Source organism: Dermacentor andersoni, chromosome 10 (genome assembly GCF_023375885.2).
Source record: "Dermacentor andersoni chromosome 10, qqDerAnde1_hic_scaffold, whole genome shotgun sequence".
Classification (NCBI taxonomy): domain Eukaryota; kingdom Metazoa; phylum Arthropoda; class Arachnida; order Ixodida; family Ixodidae; genus Dermacentor; species Dermacentor andersoni.
In genome coordinates, this window is record NC_092823.1 from 122,996,381 (window position 1) to 123,020,951 (window position 24,571).

General features: G+C 48.1%; 1 protein-coding gene across 3 annotated transcripts in view; it reads left to right on the forward strand.

Annotated features, from left to right (window-relative positions):
- rdgA (retinal degeneration A) overlaps positions 1-24,571 on the forward strand; it is a 373,163-nt gene that overhangs the window by 25,398 nt on the left and 323,194 nt on the right. The window contains exon 1 of one of the 3 annotated variants that reach the window (XM_055077951.2): positions 7,419-13,088. The exons of 1 other annotated variant lie outside the window; for it this stretch is intronic. In XM_055077951.2, the coding sequence (XP_054933926.1) occupies positions 12,085-13,088 (1,004 nt within the window). In that variant the 5' untranslated portion in view covers positions 7,419-12,084. Of the gene's footprint in view, positions 1-7,418; positions 13,089-24,571 lie in introns of those variants that run through there. One more of the 3 variants, XM_050192466.3, reaches the window with a different exon arrangement.

The following is a 24,571-nucleotide window of genomic DNA, read 5'->3' on the forward strand; positions in this document are numbered from 1 at the left end:
TCGATGAAGTTTGCACATAGATATGTAGATTTTCTTTTAGCATACCCTCCAATTAAATTAAAATTACTGACAACTTGTGCAATTAGAATGCAAACTGCGTTCATTATTCCTTCCTGTGCTAGCAATGTAGCTGCTTGGCTTTCTGACTCAGTGAATGGAATAATATCTCGTGAAGAAGACAATGGAAGGCAGTGTAATAGTGTTGATGCCAGCGCACTGCAAGGAAAAGGTCCGCTAGCACATTGCAAGGAAGCAAGAAGCAAATGCCGTATGCATTTAAGCATACTGCCCTTAAGGACCGAAATCAAAGAACCACGAATTAGTATGACTCTGCTTGATTTCTTGGCACATTGCAGCCTTATAATTGTGTTGTGTACTAACAAATCTCGGGACAGGGGACAATCTGTGCAATTAATCATGTACGGATCAATGTCGCACTGCCATGGGTCACTAAGCTGTGCAGATCACTCATCTCGCATGCACTCTAAGTAGCAACGCCATGAGCGTTCTAGCTGGCAACTTTCATAGGGCACTGACATGCGTCACCGTAGGCTCCTCAGTAAATTCAACCACAAGTGCCAGTACTTTCAATTTTTATCCTTACAAGAAACTTTGACATCATCAAAAAGAAAATTTGCAAAATTTAAGCAATGTAATGCTGCTGACATGATATGTAAATATAGCGGCGAACATCTGGCATAACTCTGTAAAATGTTGCAAACTCATCTAGGCATGGAAGCATGCATTCAAAAGCTTACGGATCTAGAAAGCTGTTCAATATCTTTTGCCTTAATGAGTGAGTGCAATTTCTTCAATAAGCCTAAGTAACACGTATTATTTTGAATTGTGACTCCATTTTTCTTACTTCACGCAAAGCAAGTAGAACAGTTCGTACTGAGGGTCTTCGTAGCGCGATGGAAGTACAAATGCCGGAGAGCATGTGGCCTGCTACAATGTAGTCGTGGTGAGGGATCCATTATCGAACAGATAATTGTAAGCGTTTCTCATGCGTTTGAGGTCAAGAAGTGAGGTGGCAGATACATATCCTCTCAGGCCGCAAACAGGGGCAGACAATAGCTTGAATATAGGCTTTACATTCCGCTAAATAATTGCAACCCAAACGAAACTTACGAAGCTAGTTAAGCATACGTGGTTCAAGAATCGAAGTGTATACAAAAACATACGTTCCACTAAAACGTCCCGTCGCATGACCTCCAGAACCAGTCGCAGGGAACGGCAACTACCGTACGAGCTAATCAACTGTGGCGCGCAGCTGTTCCTGCTGCCGCAGCACAATATGCGCCGAGATGCGAACTTGGGCAATAGAGAATAAAGTTGGGCGAGAATAAAGTTGGGGCTTCTTGCACATCGACACGGCAACATCGCCTGCGCTGCCACAGAACAAACGAACGAACGTGCGAGCCCGCGATCAAGCAAGCAAAGTGACACGTGAGCGAGCGCGCAAACGCAAAATAACGTGCGAGTGAGCGAGCAGGCGAACGAACGAGCAAGAGATCGAGAACTAACGAAAGTGCGAGCGAGCGAGCGGATAAACAAGCGAGTGGGCGAGGCATCGGCCGCAGCTCCAAGTGGGCAGCGATCGGCTAAGAAATGTTGTCGCAAAGCAATGTGTCGGCTCTCCTTCTATAATTTGCTGCATTTAGGACGCCCGTTTGTGCAAGGTATCGCTCGAACAGCGGTGACAATTAATGCGGTAAAGTACCCAGGAAAGTCGGTGCTGACAACGAGTATGAACAAACATGTCTCCGCTCATCGGTGTCGGTGAGTGCGCGGACGAGAGCGTTCCCGGAAATATCCAAAGCGCGCCCCTCGCAAGCTAAAGGAACATAATTTGTAAGTTGTAGTTTCGCCCGCGACGACCTATGTGTACTTCGGGTATTCCCGATGAGACTCCCTAGCTGACCCGTTAAGTGAAACATGAAGTCGTATATTGTGGTTGTACTGTTAGGATATGAACGCCGCTGTTCTCGCCGCTACAACACGCGTAAATTTAAATGTGGTGACTGCTTCCAACTCCACGTATTTTCTAAGAATAACTATGGGAGCACAAAATTCGGTACCTACCTCAAAAAAAAAAAGAAAGGAAAACGCTCAGCAACGGCTGGCAAATAATCACAATACTTTGTCCGTTTGAAGCAATCCGTACTGTGGCGCCTCCGCTCTCCGGCAATTCTACCAGCCACGCTGATACCATTTGTCAGCCCTCTAACGGCTGCACACCAAACACAGCAATGTTCGCTCCGCTGACGCTAGAGGGCCGGCAAAGAAATGACGTATTCGACCGGGAACATGGTCTCAAAATGGTATCGAAAAGACATAGATATGACTAGTCTTTTAAAAACGTTTTATAAACGTATTTCAAAGTTAGAGTGGATCTGTCTGCTCAGAAATGTCTCTAAAACGGCGAAATTGGTCAAAAATCTTTTTTGTACGTTTTGTTCTTTAAAACGACGTTTTAAAGGCCTTGTATGCTACCTGGGACCTCCCATGGTGACGTGGTGATTTTGACGTTGCGCTGCTAATCCCGAAGGCGCGGGATCAAACCTCGGGACGCGACGGCCACATTTCGGTGAGGGGCCAGATGCTATAAATGCCACGTGTACTGTGCATTCAGTAGAATTTAAAGGATCCCGGACGGTCGCATAGATGAAGAATTATCCACTACAGCGTGCCTCATGGTCATATTGTGATTTTGACACGTAAAACTTGAGATTGTAGTTTATTCATTATTATTACCGCGAATGTTGTGTGAAATATTGGAACTGCCTGGAAGTGGAAACTTTTCAGAGGGTATATCCAACGTGCAATGTTGGCGCTTTAACAGGCATTGGCAAGCGCTGGATTAGAAGAGAATTATCAAAACGGCGCCCATTCAAATTGCTTCTTCGCGTGGGCAGGACAGATCGGCACGACGCTAATGCAAGAAGAGCGCGGGTTGTTCATTAAATGCGAGCAGTAGAACGTTCGCGTTCTCGTATTTACCAAAATGATCGCGCCTAGTTCCAATGTATTTCACGCACGTTTGCTAGCGAAAAGACCGGAACTTATACGAGCTGCTCCCGTGGTTCGGCGAGTCGGTGAGTGGTTTAGTTCCGCACGTTTATCGTCAAACAACCAAGCAAACAAATAAAGGCGCCGTAATATTAAACACAACTTTGACTCTAGCTCAACTAACGTAAAGTAAGTTCAACATCAAGTAACATAAAGAGGTGCCGCGCTGTTCGGTACGGAAATTAGATGATCACGTGGCCAGACAGAGAGAATGAAATTTGCCTCAATGTTGAGGTATAGTCGACGACGACGGAAGTGGCGAAGCAGACGGAATACTATGTTTAGCAGGAGCAGAAGTAACGAAACGTGTTAGTGTAGATTGGTTTTGCTATGTTCAGGAAACAGGTCCGGTTTTAAAATGCGAAGCAATCAAGTGCGTCAAGTTTGCTGTGCTCCTCTCCCTGTTATGCATCTGTGCCGCAGATTATTTTGCCATGATCTCTTTCTGGATGGATTTGGCGTAAGTATTTTTGGAAGTTGCTTCGAATAGAACATTCCTGGTACAGCCCACTTTCGCGCTGTGGAGCTCGATGTCGCGGGTTCGATCCTGGTCACTTCGGTCGCAAAAAAAAAAAAAACGCTTGTGTGTTTGCATTACGGGGCACGTTTAGGAACACTAGGTGGTCAAAACTACTTCGGAATTCCCACACTACTGCGTGCCTCGTGAGCAGATCGGTGGGGGACCAATGCAAGTTTTTTTTTTGCATTCCTTTTCCTTTCGCTAGTCGGTTCATAATTACAGAAAAACGCAGCTGAATTTACATCATAGAGCCACATGATAAACAATTTAAAATTCTGCATGAAAAGAAAATTAAAAAAACTTTTTCACCTTTATTGCTTGCTAGGGATAATAGATTCATACAAAAAACTGTTTTACGTGAATAAATATTTGCAATTGTAATAAGTTAGTAATTCGGTTCCTGGACCACAAACAGGTGAAAAATTTCATCTGAAACATATTAAATAAAACGCTGCTATGGCTTCGCGTTAGCTTTCCTGCGCGCTGATTCGTTGCGTGGATGTGTCAAACTGACCGTATGAAAATTTATGCATTCGCCTTTTTGGCGTTGAGACAGACATGAACAAGAAACGCGAAGATTTCAAACATTACAAATAATTTAGGTGAACTAAAATTTTAATTAAAAGAGGGTGCCCCGTCTCCCCATTCATCGGGGGTCGTATTTGTTTTAAGCTGCGTTTTCATGCGAAAGCGTCAAAGCCGGCGTCTGTCGGCATCCAAATTCCCATTCACTACGACGACACGTCACGTGTCCACATCGCGAAGTTCCCATCGGGTGCATCGCCACGCCACAAGCGATCCTCGACGGAGCAGAGCGGGCACCTGCCTCGCTAGCGCGCCAGGTGTTGCGTGAGGGGAGAGGGCATCGCCGCGGCGCCACGTCACCTTGGCTCTCCCCCTCGGAAACCAGTTTTATCGAAGCGTTCCTTGTCCGCGCAAGCTCTCCCCTGCGTTCTGTGCCTCGGTAAGACCAAACCAATGACGTCAAGCGTCCCAACGCGCTCGCGATAAGTTCTTAACTCGAAGCACAGCTCAGCGGCTTTCAATTGTACATTAATGTTTTCGCATTCGCGACTCATCAGGAGTGCCTAGGATTTTTAAAGCGAAAGCTTTACTGGCCGCGAACTGGCGATTTCGCCATGGCGGTGCTCCGAGGAGTCACATGACGTCACTCTCTCTCTCTCTCTCTCTCACTCCCTAGTCACTACTGCGCATGCGCCACTAGTAGCACCGAGCCACAGGTGTTCCGCCGCTGCGCAGCGCCGCGCCTTTCCGCCGCCGCCGCCGTTTGGTATGACGTCACACCGCGTTCCTCGTCGTTGCGCTCGCCTCCGCTCGTTTAGCCAGCTGCGTCGCATGCCTGATAACATGTTGGAGGATTGAAAAGGAGTGCTCGCGTGCGCCGCAACCACAGTTGAGGCGGAGGTATGGACGGCGACAATTCTGATAAGCAGGAGGAGGCCTGGAATCCACATCGGAACGAGATGAAGAGGAAACGAATCGCCCAGGAAACAGACGAACAGCGCGCCGAACGACTGGCTAGACGCCGCAACATAGCTAGACAACCAGAATGACCTGGACTTGCAATCAAGACTAACCAAGGCTAACCATGCTATGCCTTATCCTTCGCTACGTATATCCTGGCATAGCCGAGCTAAGCCACTGCCAACTTTTACAGCGAAGCTGGTAGCATCTTATTGATCGTAATTTCTCGTGGCTTGCTCACAAAAAAAAAACGGCAGCTGGAAAAGGGGCTTGTGTTTGAGTTTCCATGTAACAGACTTACCTTGACTCGTATATTCGTATTACAGTCCGATGCTATCATGTCAGGTTTCACGTAAGTCATACTTTGCGAATTTTATGACACATATTACTTTGAGAAATAAAATTGGTCCAATGACGCACTTGCACCAGGCCTTCGAGAGTGAGGACGTGGGCTGCGGAAACGGTACCGCCGCCTAGCGGCCTCGACCACTCAGGCAGACGTCAAACGGCAGCTGGAAAAGAAGCCTTTCAGTTTTCGCTTAACAGATTTATGATTCCTCGTATATTCGGATAGCAATCCGGAGCTATCGCGTCTGCAGCTTGTGTGCAAGTCGTACTGAACACATTTTTTTTTTCTGACGCAGTCTACTTTTATGCATTTAGTTCAATAAGGCGCTCGTCGGAGGGTCTAGAAGAATGAAGCTGTATGCAGCACTTCTGCATACGTGCCTGCTTGCACGAGTGACGTACGTGGCTCGTGGTGCATCGTCCCCCTCGTGCGCTCATTCGATCGCACACACGGCGCGCGGTGACGATTTTATCGCCCTTGGACTTTATATGGGACCTCACGGCGACGCCGACGCCAGAAATGCGCCTTGATTGTCCACATAATTGCTATCGCAATAAAAAGAGCCATACAATTGCGAAAGGAACGTTCGTGCAGTGCCGTCGAGGCCTTGTCGTATTCGTAAAACTCTCATTGCCAAATCAGTCGGAACTACATCGCGTGCCGCCGCCAGTCAGTTTCACTGAACCCCACTGATCGAAGTAGGCGTGGCGAAGAAACCTGCAAGTAGAAAGGCAACCCAACTGAATTTGAGCAGTGCCTCGAGAGTTCGCGACGTCCTTCATGTTCGCCTGTGCGATCTCCGCCGGTACGGACATTCCCGATTTTCTTTGTGTACTGATAAACTCGGTAACGTACTTACACACCTCGGGGCATCGACCTGTCCTGCCATCGGCAGTGTCGATCGGTTGCGGCCAAACCACATCCCCGAGTCTAAGTCGACCCCGAACTTTTCCCGCCATTATTATTATTATTTTATGAATCGATGTGCATTCGAGTAAATACGGTATACTTATTTAATGCAATCGCACCGCCTCCCACGCTTCGTTGATCCACAATATAAGTTTGGCGCAGTAGACCTCCTCCCACGCAGATCTTTCGCGTATGTGACGTCATTTTCGCCAAAGTAGCCTTCATCTGTGCTTCACGCACCATAATTACAAAACTGAGGACACCGATACAATGGCTAATCGCTAAAGAATTGCAGTTTCGATATCTTTCTATTTGTTTTCTTCTTCATTCTTTTTCTTCGAAGCATGCACAACAGATATGTGGTCAGCTTACATCGAAAAATATGTCATTTTATTAAACCACAAACGTGGCACTACTTCGTACAAAATGTTCATTGCTAGACTTTAGAAAACACCTTCCCTGTAGTTTCGAAAGAAACGCCGATGAGCATGTTCCTCTTTATTTGTACCGTTCGATACTATATCCATCCAGAATGCCTGGGTTCGGAAGGTTTTGAGGGTCCTCCCAACGAAGAGAACTCTCTATCGGAATGTGCAAAAACGAAAAGATACTATGCTTAATATCGCTTGTTTTTGGAACGTCTGTCTGAAGTCCTGTGAAGCAATCTTCTATATATCACTCCTAGCCGACATGCGTCATCTTTATAAAATGTCTAGCCGAATATACCCAATGGCAGTATTGCGAAGATAGCAAATCGAAGTGGCAGAAGCGTGGAATCAAAAGCCGGAGTGAAAAAACGTCGCTCGTACTTTGAAGCTATCTCGATACGTTTCCTGAAAGCCACCCGGATATACGCCTGCTACCGTACCAATATCATCTCCTGCGTTTTCCACCATATCCCACTTACCTGGCAAAGCTGGAGGTAACTTTTCTTGCACTGCGCTTTTTCAATCCGCTAGTCACTAGCGTAGCGTGCTCAGCAGCGCCGACTTCACGAATATAAACTACAGGCACCACTTTCTGATTTGTGAGTCTTTTCTTTTTATATTCCAAACCAATATCCCAAATCGGGGTAGAAAGAGCGACGTAAAGAATTTCGCGCGAAAACAGATGATCTAACGTAAGAAAAAAAGACGCTCCTGAAACGAAGCGCAGCCGTCTTTCGGGATCGTTTTTGTTCACGTTTCCAGTTCCTTTTGTTCGTGTTTGTGTGTGCAGTCTATATACAGGCCGACCAGCAAAAGGACACCCGCCTTCAATAACAGAGCAGACACGTATGTGCAGTGTTTGTTGACCCAGTCGCGTGCACACGTTTACATATCGAGCCCAACGGCGCAGGAAAAAGGGAAACAAAAAAAAAGAACGCGAAAGGAAGCCTCGGAGAGGCGATAGAAGCCGTGCCAACACGAAAGGTAGTTGAGCCCTTTTCCACCAGATGGCGCTACGAGAGAGATCGAAAAAAAAATAAGCTGGCGAGCGAGCGACGGTCTCAAGAAAAAAGAAAGGCGGGAGAAAGGAAGAGGAAGCGCGCGCAAAACGGCCGTCCACGATTGGAGGGCGGTGTGGTCACGTGACCTCAGGCGGCCGATTCGAGCGCCGCGTAGCTGCTGCTTCACGCAACGTGCTCGACGATGAGGGAGTAAAAAAGGGCGTTCGAGAGGAGGGGTGCGAGACGGGCGCACGTACACGGCCGAGAAGACGGAGTCGAGGCAAAGAGAAGCATAGAAGAGGTACCGCTCGTTCTTGAGAGAAGTGAACGATAGAACCGGCTGGGAGAAGAGGCAACAACGGCGGCTTGCGGCGGCGCGTGGGAAAGGGTGGTTCAGGAAAGGAGGTTCTTTTTCTCCTCTCTCTCCGAGGGATAATCCACGGAGTCCGCACCTGAGTTGGGGCCACTGGCGCCGCCGGCGTTCGGAGCGCCCGGTCCAAAACGTTCAACCCCACCACACAAAACAAGACTCTTTTTTTCTCTCGACTCTCGAAGAAAAAAAGTCCGCGCCTTTCTCGTAGTACCTTACATCAACAACAACTTGAAAAAAAAAAAGAAAGAAATAATACCCAGTCGTGAAGACTCGCCCCAACGCCCTTCGCTGCTTTTCGCCGACCAAGCGTGCAACAAATCCTACTACATCGCCGCCGCCATCCCCTCTTCACCTACCGCTTCGTTGGTCCGTTCCGTCGAGTGCCGTGGTTATTTGCATCCTCACCCGCCGCATCGTGTTTTCATCGCCCCATCCGTGCATCTTAGATCGCCTGCCACTCTGTGAAAGCCAAGGAGAAGATCCGTGCGCGACGACGATTGAGTCTGAATCGCAGTCAAGCACGTACCGAAGAGTCGACCGAACCCCGCGCAAGGTCCGTGTTGTTGTCATCGTCGCTGGCGTCGCTCCTTTTGCCTCCGGCCCTCGGAAGAAGAAAGAAAACCGTCATTGCCGGCGACGACTACGACACAACGGCCTGCTTGAATTCGTCGTGCCGTGCCGCTTGATTGTTTTTTTTCCCCGACGTCACCACTCCTCCTCCTTCTGCAAACGTGTTCGCCAAAGTCTGTGTTCGTGCCCACGTCTGTTTCTGTGCGTACGGTGGTTTTACTGCCGCCGATTTCGTTCCGTCTTCGTCGACGCCACCTAGACGCGGTCTCCGACGGCACCGGGCTCGACTCGGCTCTACCTCGTACGGCCGTTTGCTCGTTTCGCGCCGCCGCTGTTGCCGGTGCTGCGACGACGCTGATCCAAGACGGGAAAGGTTGAAGTGAGTTGCTCTCGAAGGTGGCTCTTCTCGGGTCATGAATCGCGTGTCAGCTGTACATGCCCTCCTACCGCCGTTGCCGCCTAGCGTCGCTTCGTGTTCTTCTTCTTTGTCGAGGAGAAGAGAGGCTCTGCCGGCCGCTCGAATCTGCTTCGGGCATGCGAGCGGCCCGACCGGCTCTACGGATTTGAAGAGAGCTCTGGCGTCATCTTGCTTTGGGAATGCCGTGGCGTCGAGCGAATGCCTCGCGCCACCAGCTTCGCGCCCACTTCGCCTAGCAATACGCTTTCTGAAGAACTCTTTGGCGCCGTGGCCACGCAGTTTGGTTGTTCTTCGCTTTACACATCCGGGGGTTTAGCCTGTTCTGTTTTCTTTATTCTGTTAATTTTTTTCTTTTCACTTCTTTTTCCACCGCAGCTCTTTCTCGTTGAAGCTTCTATATCACACTTGTACAAACATTCTTCACTTATAGCCCTTCGTTCCTCTCGCGTCAGCGTAGTCTAGGAGATCATCTTCTCCCCCAGGAAACGTTTGTAGGAACCTCGAATCGCGTAACTTTTAGAAGCTGTTGGTACTTTCCCAAATGGTTGCACGTTCTTCAGCGCGCGTTTAGTAGATATGTTATACGCGCTTTTATCTTTCATAAACACGCGAAAAGCTAGTACTCTCGCACCAGAAAATGTAGCTATTAACACTGTCCGTGTTCGCCATTCTTGAAGAAACGCTGCCCTTTGGAGTGACGTGTGTATTTGTGACGTGTGTCGCAAGAATACCTAAAAGCAGCACAACAGTTTCTTATCAGTACGATATAACGCAGAGCTCGCGTTTTGCTGGCCAGTCGCCAGTTTTTCCTTTGTGACAATAATACCGAAACAATAACTAAACTGTCATAAGCGGCCTTCACCTGCCCACTGTCGTTGGTAAAACGGGACCACACGTGTTTTTGTCACTACCGTGAGACCAATTATATATCGGGATTCGCCATCACTGTAGTTCGGACCATCTCATCTTATCAGCCTCTTCTTCAACTCTGCAGAACTTGCAAAATAAAAATAAGAAGATCCCTAACTTCTCTTGTAAAAGAGCTTTTGTAGCTTTAAACCAGGCTGCTATAGATTGCGAGTATCTGCCTTCTCTTAAGCAAATAAACGCAGGCTTTTGCTTGATGACGGTCATGGGAATCCACCCTGAATAGTCGGTTGGAGAGGTGTGACAAACTATTCGTAACAAGTGACCAATAATGTCTTTTCCGCATAACTGTGGTTCGCAGCGCTAACACAAGAGAAAAAAATTTGCTGTTGGTGACAGGCGCACAATTTCTTGATCCGGTGCAGGAAATGAACAAGCTAGTTTTAAAACTCTCTCGCTAGGGGTTCGTTTTTAGCTTGCATGGTGTGAGCAGCTCAGCTCCGGACATCTTCGCCTTGTCAAATCAGTGGAGAGACAAGAATTCTCGTCAAGAATTTGAAAGGAGACCAGGCAATTTTGTAAGGGGTCATTTAGCTTGCGGAACTGTGTCTGTCATTCAATCACCCATTTCTTAGCCGAGCAATTTTCACCCATTCTCAACCCTTAAGTCATCCATTCTGCCGAGCCATTTCAAGCCGAGCACAATAAGAAAATAGACGCGAACATTTTAACTTTTGACAATGTACATAGTTTGTTAACCCCCTGCGTCCAATTTGGGCACCCTAGTAGAAAAGAAGTGAAATCCAAGCGAGCTTCTCGCTGATTAGAAGTTGACAGCAGACGTCAGCTTGTCCTGTCTGCTTGAGCGAGTCCTTTCAAAAATAAAGGGACGACGCCATTGGAGAGACTGAAGGTCAATCTTAACAACACTGGGTGTAGGCTACTTTTGCCAACAAACTGCAACAAAAGTTTGTGGCCCGCTAACAAAATTACCTTTCCTAGGTCCTGACGCACAGTTTCCGTTTATACAAGTGTCACGTTCTTTTGTGAAACTTGCCGAGACGGAGAAATCCAATTTTCGGCCCTAACTTTCGTTTCGTGGGCAAATTCATTGACCCTACACGCGCGAGCTTCCCCTCCTTTGCACTGTAAAGGAACTCTACCGTGATAGCTTAGATTCACTTTGTATGTCACCGGCGTAGATTTTTTCACTTCCAACAGAGGCAGTGAAATGAAACTAAAAAAAAAAACCTAATGCGCGATTCCTTGTTTCCCATCTGAGTCATGCGTAATACTTCGTTTTTGTGCACCAAGAGCGACCCGTGCACCGCAAACGTCGTGCACAGACAAAACATTCCACAGCTTTGAGCGCCTCAGCTGCAACCTTGTTAGTAAAAAGAATTACAGATGCAGTGGCTCCTGAGATTTCTGTAGCGTAGTTTGCTGTTGCCTAGGTATGGTGCTAGACCTTTTGTACAGATAACGTAATCGAAGTTGCGGAGACCGACACGCTCGTTGCAGTGGCTGTGAAGTAGGGAGAATGCGTCAGATATACAAGTGAGGATCTCTGGGTAAGTTCATCCTCTCGCGCCCGGTGGAGTGAAACAGAAGAAACGAAAGACGAACTCGTGGTTTCTGCTTTCAAACAAACCCCGAAGACTGTTTGTACTGAGCTGCTACCAGAACATTCTCTCGTGCCGCGAGCTGGAGCACTTGAGGGTCACGCCAGTAACTACAATCAGTAACGGGAAAGACGAGACAGAGAAGAGCAAGGTCGAGAACAACATAAAGGAGAACAAGCACCGACTCTCTGCTGAGCTTTTGCTGCGGTCGTGGAAGAGTCGGTCGGCAGGAGAAACAGAGGCACCCACGGTGATAGCGAGAAGACGTCCAAAGAGCGTCGTAGTTTTCGGTGAAGGCGGGTTCCCATCTGCGGCACCGCGGAGTACTGGATAACGAGGTCTCGCAAGACGTTCCCGCATCGGCGGGACGGCTCCCGGGCGCCTACGGCTCGGCGAGCCGTGGCGCTCCGGAGTCGCCTTCTTCGGCGACCGCCCCGTCGGTGCCTCCCGTCGCCGCGTGGCGTTGCACGATGCAGAGGCTTCGCGAGACCTTCCGGCGCTCCAAGGGGGGCCCCGCCCTCGAGTCCCACCTGCCCACGTCGGTGAGCCTCGAAGTGCCCAAGCAGGTGCGCTCGGCGAGCTTCGACGAGATCCGCTTCAAGAAGGAGCACGATCAAGAAGCCTGCGGAGGGGACAACCTCCTCATGGTCCCTTCGACGAGGAACCAGAGATCGCGCTCGTTCGACTCGGCGACCACGTCGTCTTCGTCGTCCTCTCCTTCGGCTCACTTGGCTGCGTCCTCGGCGTCTGCGCCGCCTTCGGCGGTCCCCGCAGGCATGGTTGGCACCGGTGTTGGCTTAAGTGCCGGTGTTGGTGGTGGTGTTGGCTATGGTGGCTATGGCGGCTACGGTGGCTTCGGCAGCGCCACTGGTGGTGGCATCACTTCGCTGCCAGTGCCCAGTCCTCCGGCAACTGCCACGGAGGCGCCCTGTCAGTTGGACGTGCCCAAGTGGAGGATCCTGCGCCGCTCGTCCAGCGACAAGAGTCAGTGTGCGGCATGCATCCACTGTCAGTACATGGATGAGTTCAGTCGTAGCACGTCGCGCAGCAACAGCCCTCCCGATAGGCCCCGATACTTCTCCTCCGGATCGGAGACTCTCGAAGAGAGTGAGTCCGAGAGTGCGGCCTCGGGGCGGCCCGACGAAGAGCAGGTCACGGACGCCGAGGAGGACCTCTTGGTGTCACCCACGTCGTGCGGTCTCATGGTGACGCTGTCGGTGCCGGACTCTGGCCATCGCGTGAGCCTAGGGGGCGACACCGGGGTCACGGTGGTGTCTCTCCAAGTGCCGCAAGTGGCTAAAGGCCGGTCGGCCTCGGTGGACTCGTCGTTCCTCCAGGTGCCCACGCCAGACCCGGACTTGGACCCTGACCTTGCGGCCAAGGCACACCGGTCGCGCTCCGTGGACATTGTGCTGCCGACGGGTGCCGAGCCACACTACACGCTCTGTCAGCCCAAGGAGCGAGGACACGCAAGGTATGTCCTTTGTGTGACGTGTCGGTCCATGTTAATTATGTTAATAATGAAACAGCGAGGATGGGGTTGAGGGGACTGACACAAAAGGCAGAGCAAGGTAACAAGATAGGAGACGCGCTGAGTCTCAACCAGTCATTTCTTGTGGTCTTTCACTATTACTTTCTTGGTTCAAGGGCACCCGCAGTCTCTGACGCTTCTCTTTCTGCATCGGGACGCGTGAGTTAGCCAAGCGTCCCTTGCGTTCAGCGATGAAGAACTTGGGTTGTCTTGCCAGTACGTTGCGAAATGGGTGATAGTTGCCTTCGTTTCTGTTCACTCTTGCTGATTTTGTCCTTTCTGAGACAAAATATATGTCTGCATCCTAAATGTATCGCTCAATATTCAGCTAAGGTCATGCTTTCATTGCATCATCTCAATGTCCATTCGTACTGTCATTGGACCAGGAGCATTCACTAATTCTCCTACTTATCTAGACAGATTTTTTTCATGAGGGCATATTCTCAACTGATTTAGCAATATGCATGAAGCTTGTAACCACCCTACTCTGTAACAAACGAAAACGTGTTCTTGTTTCTTGATTTGCCACCATCAAAGACAAAAACAAAGACAGAAAGGCTCTTTTTTTTCTTTTCTGGGTGTGGTCTTTGTCTTTGAACATTGCAATATTCCCGGACATTCTGCTGCGTTTTCTGAAAGCATTCCTCCTTTATTAGTGCGTTTTAGCGTTTGCTTTGTGAGGACGATCGACCATTGATTTTTTGCCACTTAGTAGTTCACTGCCCAAGGATCATAAATTTTGGCTCCATGGTGTATTCAGAGTCTGTTCAGAGTGTCTAGAACTTCGAAAAAGGAAAGCACAATCCTTCAAAACTATTAAAACCTTCTATATCACGTGATGCCTCCCGCTTTCATCCAGGAGATCATTATGTCCGAACTGTGTAACTTCCTTTATTTCTCTTACCCTCACATGCTCTTTTGTCCTTATTCGCAACACATCTATCACTGCTTGCTCTTTGTTACAAAGTTGATGACGAAGAACCACGATACGTAAGGTTATACTGATTGCCGCAATATTGTTACGTTATGGTCTGCACCGCGACGCTGAATAGAAGACGACTAAGGTTGTTTGTGTTTCAAGCGTGGCCACGTGCTGGTCTGGCCCTGTTAGTGCAACGTTTGTAATCACGCCAACGTAGCTTTGATACATTGTGCGTCGTAGCGCCATTAGTCGTCGTGGCGTAACCGGCGTAGCGCCCGCTGTTGAGGTCCACTTCCGCGTCCTAACAAGCCTATGGAGCTACATTGTAGCAATGTGAATGAAATGCTACGGACGAACCTAACGTTACCCAATTGCGGGACGCCTCACTGCACGAACGCGGAGGCACCGAATATATGTATCACGTTGTGTGCAATGCAGCTTTTTGGTGCACGTCATTCTTTCGCTACTCCTGTCTGACAAGGTGCGACGTATTTACATATGTGTAAAGTGACGCATGCAATGCGATTCTGTTGTGCTTCAATTATGTGGCGAGAGTTCGTATTCTAAACAATCGCTCGCAGCCTGCGGAAGTGCCATGTCACAGTTGTACTTTTCTAAATGAGCAAACACACTTTAACCCGTGCACATCGTTCTTGTGTATGCTGCTGGCACGTTGTGTCGCAGTTTCGGTGAAAAATTGACCTAGTCTAACACGCATCTTAGCCATTTCGTCTAACTTGGCGCAAAGGGCTTACCTCAAGCTTGTCTTTATTTCCGCACCGACAACGTTGCGATCGATTTAACGAAGAAGAACCTGCGCAGTATTCGAAATGAGTTGAACTGATGACTATGGTTGCTCTGATTCCAACTGATTGCTCAATAATACACTTCATTCGTATGTGCGAATGAAGTGGAGTTCGTATGTGCCTCTTTCAGTACTATTTATTTATTTATTTATTTATTTATTTATTTACTTTGCGCGATACTTCAGGCCAGCACGCCCAATAGGCGTGGATGAATATAGACAAAAGCAATGCATACATGTACGACAAAACACAATATAGTAAGAGAACGTTCGTTCTCCAAAAGCACACAATAACGATGGCAAATAAGATATCAGACTCACCACAAAGATAAAAATGCCAATATTGCCACGAATACGTACTTTTGGTGCACGTATAGAGAAAGAAAGGTGCACAAGAAGAACGTACAACACTCTGCATACATTGCTCAAAGACAGTTCCAAAACATTGTGATCTGTCTAGAAGACAAAAAAATGGAATGCCAATAGGTTACATGCTGCATAATAATCTTGCAATATTCTGTAACTATGTGCTACTCGGAGCTGCTTGGCAGATTTTCCCTCCCCTAGACAAAGGCATCTTTAGGCCATTGTTGATCACCTCAGTTCTCTTCTTGTTTCTTGGATGTTTGCATAATTAGTTTGGCTATAGAGAAGACTGGCTATCTCAATATTACGGCTAAGAAACAAAAAAATGCTGGCACTCATTAAACGCGTCGTAAAGGTCTTACGCGGAACAGATGCAAAAGTAAGCGGCCCTCTTAGCAACTACGTTCGCGTCTGTTGGGGCTGTTGCGCTCGTTGGGCAGCCTGAACGATAACAGCTGCGCTGTTTGCGTTCGCGCAAGCGGTTTCTTGCGTGATATCTGCGCATGCTCACGCAGTCTGAGCGTAGGCCTACATGGTCATTTGATATAGCCCAGGTTTCGCTCAAGTTCTCCGAGCACGAACAGAAACAACCGTTACCGCGGTCTTGGCGCATAATGGCAGATTTCCCAACGAACTCTTTCCCGATCAACGCGCTGCGTTCGCGCCATGCCGTCGTCTCGGTAACGTGCATGGCGTATGTCGTGTGGTTTTCCGTCTTTGCTATTTCGCTTTATCTTTTGGACCTCTATAACGTTGACGTAAGAGGTTCTCCTCTCCAAATCTTTGCTTACGACCCGACCTGATGCTGTGCTTTCGCCTTATCGCCTTCCCATATTGCCTATCGTTTTCTGGTAGCGCGGCGGCCTCCTTATCTCGGCTGGGCTGGGCTTATAACGGCCGCTCTTCCCTTAAAGAGCTGTGTACACACGGGAGCGCGGACCCTTGCTTCCTAATTCGATGACCCTTACGGGAACCCACTAAGCCTACCGAGCAGGAAAGCCACAACAGCGCTGCCCCCCCCCCCCCCCCGCTTTTTTCCGTTCCTGTGTTCATTTTGCGATGACCGCAGAGTGTGTTCGTAGTTATTTCATTTCTTCTTCTTTTTTTTGCTAACTTCATTTCACGTTGTTTTTAAATCGGTCTTTTGAGAGCACGCCAATAAATGGGGTAAAGGTATTTCAAGTCAGTGTTTCTCGGCTCAACCTACCATTCTTGTGTTCGATTACCTTCAGCGCCGGTGCCACTGTCATGCCGCGAAATCGGGAAGGGGAAGAAAGAGAAAAAAAGAGAGGAAAACTAGTTTTTCGGCTTTCAGTTCACGTTAAACGCAGTTTCTGGGTAACAGCGTTTCCTTCGTGCAATCTGTGTGTGTGCGTGTGCGTGTGCGTCTGCGTGTGTGTGTGTGTGTGTGTGTGTGTGTGTGTGTGTGTGTGTGAGATGCACAGATAATCGACGGCATTGGTTTTTGTCCGTAGCGTCGCTACAGGTCTACACTTCAAACCATCGCAGGAGCTAGATTGCACAGAGCGAGAAGAAAAACAAGAAATTAGCCGTCTCTCCCTATTTTTAAGGTGAAGCTCTCTTCGCGAACCATCCCCGTATTTTCGGACCGTGGCTGCTTGCTGTGCGCTGCTCCTGTTGGCTTGCCGACTAACCCACAACTTCGGCCACTGGATAAACAATGAATTATGCTCTGCGGTTTTACATGCAAAAACCAAGATATCATTACAATGAGGCACGCCGAAGTGGGAAGGGGGGCGGGACTCCGGACTAATTTCGATTACCTGAGGTAATCTTAACGTAGACCCAATGCGTGACCCACGGGTGCTTTTTTTTAAATTTCGCCTCTATCGAAGCTAAGGTAAGTTAAGTCTCTATCGTTGCTAAGTCCTCAGACTTAGCAACGCAACACCGAAGCCACTGCACCACCACGGTGGGTGGTCGCTAGGTGGGCCAGGGTTCAATGGGTAGAGCATCGGGATAAGTATACTAAGTGAAGCAGTGTCGAAAGCAACCTCCGGAGCAACTTGGGTCACTGCATATGTAAAAAAGTAAAAATAAATACCGAACGACGTATCCGATGTAGGGATCCAAACTAGGTCCCTCAGCACCTTTGGCAATTGCCCGTTTCCGAGAGGGTGTGCTGCCCGACGCTGCCAGGCCCTTCATAGAGCCTTGCTAACTTTCGTGCAGAAAACTGAGTTGGCCTTCCGTCTATGGACGTTCTTTTGTCCGTGTCTCTGTCATTTGTTTATTTCCTGTTTTCTTTCCTATTTATTTCGTTCCTATCTTCTTCTCTTTTCATTCTCTCCTCCCGACAGAGTAGGAAGGCGTTGTGCCGCTCTCGGTGGCACTTGTAAGCTTGCTTCGTCCCTGTTTCCTTTGTGTACTTGCATGTTTCCATATATAGTAATAATAATAGTAATCCCTCGGCACAGAACTCGGCTGCTCTAACCATTAGACCACAATCGCTTTTGTTTTCCTTTCAGGCACGAAGACACTCTTTGTCCAGCACATTGAGTAGATGATCGTCCTCTGAGTGAACAGATAGTACTAGTAGCACAGTGCCCACCGATCATCGGCTCAGAAGGCAGTGAAGGCACTTTTGTGCTTTCTGAGAGCGTTTGGTTTGTAAGAGCGCGCCTTTGCCTCAAGTATTGTCAGTGCACGTCGCTATACCCTCTCTCTCTCCCTTCTCTCTCTTCCCCTTCTGCCTTCCCCCAATGTAGGGTAGCCAACAGGACTCTTGACTGGTTAACATCCCTGCCTTCCTTATATCCCTCGCCCTTTCTCTCTTTATTGCATGTCCTGCAAAAAAAAAAAGAACAGAGCGCAATCGTTAAAACGAGGTCGCCTATCTTTGGCTGAACGGCAGGACTAAAATTTCTTCAGTACAACCAATTCATCAAGCATTGCAATACACGCAAGTGATTAGGCAGCGCCTGACACACCTTGCTCTACTGCGCAACACTTTCTATGAAATGTTGCGTACTAAGAGGGAATTGGCATCAGCATGTCTGACCTGCTCTCGCGTTTCCCCAAGCTGTGGAGGCCAAGCAACAATGATTTCCTTACAAAATACTTCTGTTTATCAATAGGCAGAAACCTGATGTCATAGTAATCGAGTGGTAGCTTCTTTCTTCACAGTCCTGTATAGAATGTACCAATGTAATACTGGATCACAGCGTCGCTGGAAATCAGGCTTAATGGTCCCAGGTTTTTCGCAGAGTAGACAATTAGCCGTCGAGGGTACAAACGGACCTATTTCGCTCAGCCATGTTTTCACTGAATTATAAAGCAGATGACTGGAAAGAAAGAGAGCTATGGATATGACTTTTTTTTTTTGCGAGCAACCATTTGCGATGTATTCCTGGCCTACAAAATATGGCACGTAATAATAATCTCGTGTGCATCCCGTTCGAACATTCGGAAGATGCACCGGGTCCTTATCGTACTTATTTGTGCATCGATCTGCGAGCGAACAAGCCGAACAAGTTTGTTCCGTTCCGTCAAACGCAGTGGGCTTGGACTCATTCTTTTTGTTTTAGCGGCAAATTGCTTCACGTTTTGGTGCGAAATCATCGAATGGCTCATCGAGCGAGAAAGTCGGCGTCTATCGACTGGAGCAGCGAAACGGCACCTAAATTCCCATTGTCAGTGATGCCACGCCTCGAGCGAGCCTCGACGGACCTGAGCGGGCAACAGGGAACACCCGCCATAGCGCACCAGCTCTTGCCCGAGGGGAGAGGGTGTCGCCGTAACGCCACGTTCCCCTCGCTCTCGGCACGAGCGCTCCGCGACGGGGCAGAGCGAGTAAAAGTAAAGCCCCTTAACCTTCGTAAAGTACTGCCACGCTTTGAAGAATGCCGCCTCCTCCTCGCGCGCTCTGGCCGAGGCCGACGCCGCGTCGCTATTGGCCTAATAGCATCACGTGGGCCCTCGCGCCGTGCATCAGCGCCATTTTTGCTCGAGAAGCGTCTGCGGAATGGCGAGGAGCGCATGTTGGCGCCGTTGCTACGCTCGAGCAGTGTAGGCGGCGCCACGGTCGAGGAGGGAGCGTGAAAGAGAGGAGTAACAAGGAGAAGCGAAGGCGGAGGAGGAGAGTGTCACTACTTTACGAAGTTTAAGGGGTTTTAGGTAAAAGGTGTACCTGCTGCCGCGATTGCGTGCCAGGTGTTGCGTGAGGGGAGAGAGCATGTTCACGTCAGTTCACGTCGAACGCCTTGCGTAGAGATCATCGCGTTGCCGCCATACGATCATCTTCGACGCGGTCGCGCTGCTGTCGTCAGAGACACCCGCGCTCTCGACCCGCACACACAGCTTCTCAATCTGCACAAACACATTGATCCGCACGTTGTCACTTTGCGTAACTCCAAACAATGCCAGAGAGCCAGGTACCTGCAAAACGAGGCGCACAACGTCGATTGCCGCAGTGCATGGTATCTGCGCAACTCTTTTTTGTTGTTGGTGTTAATATTGGTATAAAGTGCGTCTAAGGAGATGGCGCATTGTGGAGGCGTCGAATACTCTGCTTCTACATGCCATAGATCGATGAACAGTCTTAGAAGAGCGGAGTCACAGCGATACAAAAAGCCCTCAAAAGCGAGTTGCCGAGAGTATAGTTCTCAGAAAGCGTGGCACATAGGCTGCGAGTTCACGGTTCAGCTTCACAAGCTAGAACACAAGCCCAATGCACTGAGTGTTTGCACTGACTGCATTCAAAGTTTCTGGTGCTTGCGTGCCTTAAACGAACATAACCACAAACACTGAATTGGTCAAGACTGATAAAGTATTGTTTTAAAACACTATTTTCGTTATGTTCGCAGTTGCAAGTTCATTACTAGAACATCAATCGAAGGTGGAAGTTCCACTGTTTGCCCCAGCCCTTGTACGTGAGTGGGACGGAACGGATTTCGAAGTATCGTTTCGTATTTCGTGCCATTGGGGCTCAGTAAACATTCTCGAAGCTTGCTAAGTTTAGTCCTTTGTTTTAATTTTTTTAGAATACAGCGTTGCCAATCATTACCTATGAAACCTTTACTAGACCCGAGTATAAGTGCGTGAAAGTCCGGGACGTCACCTTGGGCTAGTGCGGGTACCTGAAGGTGGATTCACCACGTTGCTATCCTTTTTGCGTCTCTTCTCATTTACCAAAAACTCTTCTCGCAGTGAGAGCGGCAATTTCTATTTTGTATTGCAAAAGTGCAGTATACGAATGCAACTAAAAATATGTTTTGTCCTTTTTGTGTTTCTTGGAGAGAGCCAAAATTCGCGTTTCTCGTGTGGAAGTCGCTTCCGGTAAACTTTCTTGGCCGAATGCACCCCGCCCCCCTCCTCCCCGGAGCTTCTCGGCAACTTCTACATTCAACGTATAATGCTATTGCTCAGGATAGCGCAGCCCTTCGTAAATGGATCGATGAACTGTCAGCGGCTTCATTCCTCCTGGAAATGAACCGTGCCCTCGTGAATTAGATTTTGCCCCTGACAGTGCGCTAATACTGTAAAGACGGGGACCGTTGCGTGTGTATTGTTAATGGGAAACTCCAAAAAAGAGACAGAAATGCAAAGAAAAAAGCAACACGAAACAAAACAAGGAAGAGCTGACGTGGGTAAAAGTCGAGTCAGAGATCGGAAAAGACAGCAGAGATTAAAGGGTCGGCGAAAGAACTGCGTTTTACGTCTCGGCTCGGATACAAGTGCAGACGAAATCCGACGGGATCCGAGGACAAAATGCAGAAAAGAAAAGCGAACAAGAATCGTCCTCAGCGACTACCATCTGCTTCTTTTTTTTTATGTACAATTATTTTCTTTGTTGAACGAAGGGTCTTAAACACCAGAAACGAAGAATGGGCAATCGGCCTCACAGGGGAACTTCTTTTTTCGCTCCATTTTGACAGTGGCGGGTTCCGCATCGCACAGGCGGTGACAGAAAGTTTTAATAGTCCCAGATGACGTCAGCATTTATCCACTGAATTTGCTCTGTCATGCTAGTGGCGTAACGCGGTGCGTAGGTGGAGTTGCAACATAGTGCAGTTGTTAATTGGCACCGCCTTACCGTATTTGGGTAAAGAAATTCCTTAAAACCTGTTCTTGTACACCTGAAGAGAAAGTGAATCGCTGCGAAAGCCCTGTGCGATTTTTTTTTTTTTTTTTGACTGGGACCTTTTACTTTTTCGTGAACATTGCTCTGCAATTTGTGGAACGTAATTTTTGCTACAATGTAAAGTCATGATGACATTATTGTGCCGGTGACGTTTCGATCGTACTTGCCATCATGTTCTTCGCTTCTTTATTTCAATTTATTGTCACTTTGTTAGCATTTCAATGACTTTTCGTGTGAGTTTGTAATAAGTTAAATCGATGTTCTGTCACGATTATTCTCTAGTCACAGGTCACACGCTGTCTGTACATTACGCATGATACACATACACTTGCCACCTTTTTATTTTATTTCTTTATTTTTAAGCTACGACTTTACAATCGCGAACTCTTCTATTAGTGGCGAACCTTTTCAAGCTATCGCAGTTATTAAAAAACAATAACAAGACCGCTATGTGCTTTCGCACGTTGGGAGAAATGCCAGTGGACTTTTCTTCTTGCTTTAGTAAAAACAGAAGAAATAAATGTCGTCTGGGGCAGTTAGCTAAGTTATTTTAGAACGCCAAGACTACTTGCGAGATCAGATATTACCTACGCGCAATTTTGCAATGTAAATGTAGCTCATTAACAACGTTTCCCGAATTTACGTTCTAACTATTTAGATTATTGCACGCGTGTGTTCGGTGCAGAACTAAAGCCGAGTGGTATATGGTGTCATGACCGCTCAGCAGGCATACCATGCTGAAGCACCATTTTCGAGAAACATGTCCTTCAATACAGTGGCGATGTGCATTTATGTTTCCGTAACCGTTTCTCAGCTATATTAGACCTGTTCTCACATACAATAGCACTATGACAGTAGAGCCCTAAAACAATTCGAACATCTGACAAATAGCGCAGACCAGCTAAAGAAATAATACACGAAAACGTGTCAATACATAGATGTATAAGATAAGATAATCACTTTCTATGAAAGAGGCTGCTAAAGTGCTCGAATGCATGAGTGGCTTATTCCGCGCGCCTTCGCTGCACATCGCCAGCGGCGCTGTGTGTTCCTCGCCGCGTTCTTCCCTCGAGGTCACGTGGACACTACGTCAGTACCCAACGTCAAGATGGCGCTCTTTTGCATGTTTGAAAACAGCACCAACTTTCCGTTTCAAAACACTCCGCGCTTTTTGTCTTCACGCTACTGCTGCCGCAAACGCCTCAGTGAATCGGGCGTTGAGATGTCGCAGTCTAAATATAAGTGCCACTGGGTATGCGGCGTTTGGGTTTAGCTTGTTTTTTTTTTTATTCTTATACCTTCCCATTACAGACGTTCAGCCTCACTTGTTACAAATATAAACACGACAGCCTATAATCTCTACACAGCCGTTCGCTACGCAGCAGTTACTATAATTCATAATATCGTTCTATGCAAATCATGAATGCTTCGCAAGACCTAGACGTCAACTGCAGTTGAGTCCACGAGATCTCATATAATGTTGCTGTCAGACATGACACACGCGCCATTCGTCGCTTGCTGTCACGAGGAAAGAATAGCGGTAAGGCTCACAATTATTCGCTCGTTCAATGCGTGCGTCCGCGACTTACTGAGTTAAAAAAAAAAAAGCTGGCTGCGTAGCTCTTGGGACACTGGTTCGAATCTCATCACGGGGCACAGTTCCTTTCCACCGAAGTGCCCGCGAATGAGGCGAGACAGGAACTTACCCACGCCAGATTGGCAGGCACGAAGCAAAAGAAAGAAATGCCTCGCATTGAAGCCTAAACCCATGTGGTATCTGTCGCAGTTATTTGCCCGTTCAATTCATGCACTTTCGACCAACTGAGCAACGCACCCCGCCGCTACGTAGCTGAGTGGACGCTGGTTCGAATCGCACCACCGGGCACATTTCTTTTTCGTCATTCAAGAGCCTCCTGCCAACGAGACGAGGCGGGGATACCTACACCTAGGGCAATATGTCGGGTGAGAAACGAAGCTCGTGCCTCGCCTTGAAACTCCGACCCGCGCGAACACAACATTAAGAAACAAGTCCACCTCGGCGTTGCGAAAGAATGAACACACCAAAGGGGGGCAGCTACCAGTGGAATTAACCGCAAGGCACTTTGTTATCCTTTCACTCGAGGTAATTAGCGTTGTGGCACCCTCGGTAAGAACCGTCTCGCACAGGGCTTTAACTGTAGAACTTGTCGTAACAGATTGCGGTCTCTTGATATGCGGCCGCGGGAAAAGCGTTTCTCCGCTACAGAATCTCCCGAAATAATCACTCCTTCGTTACTACAGTTCCGGTAGGTGTACTGCGTCGTTTCAACCAGCGTTCGTTCCATTTGCGATAGAGGAGGCGTGACGGACGATATGTCACTTCGCTTCTTTCCTTTCCGCTACGTATAGACGGCTCTAGCGTGAGGATCTAGTCTAGAGGGTGTGCAGCTGGGAACAGGGCCGTCCTTCATGCTTGTTAGCCGAAACAAGGCATGACGTCATTCCGAGCGAATGTTGCGGCACTCTTTTCCGAGTGCTAATGTGTGTGTCGGAGTCTACTACTGTGGAATTTTGCCTTCGCGGAACTCTTTAAGCCCTACTTTGCGCTAGATCAAGAAGTTTCCCGTTGAAGGCTACACTGTGATTCTTATAAGGCTCGTCCTCGCGGGAACAAGACTTAGCGAGACTAAATTAAGGAAACAAAAAAGAAAGCAGAACGACGACTAGAAAGTTTTAGCTTAGCGTTTTAAAGCAAATGTCAACGCCTCATGTAGTTGAAAGAAATAGCGTTTTTCTTAATGCGCATGCTCCGCACCTTATTGAGAGAATGTGACTTACGTACCTTATCTGGACTGCGTAACGCAAGTATTGTTTGCGTATACGCTAAAAAATGGAGCTGCAAAACATGGCGGCACCTATGGGTCTCCTCTTCATTGTGTATAGTCATGATGTTCGCGTTCTGTGCTATCGTTCGTTGCCAATTAGGGATTATTAGGCATTCGCTTCGTATCAGCTCACCTGAATAGGAAGGTACGGGGGACTAACGCGCCCAATTTGTCATATTGTTTGGCGATTTTGGCTTCTCTAACATATATATATATATATATATATATATATATATATATATATATATATATATATATATATATATATATATATATACGTTAAACCAAACGCTTTCCTTCAAGCAGCACGTACTGCACCCACACGCAAGGTGCCGGGAGCTATTCTGAAGATGTCTGCTGTCTGCT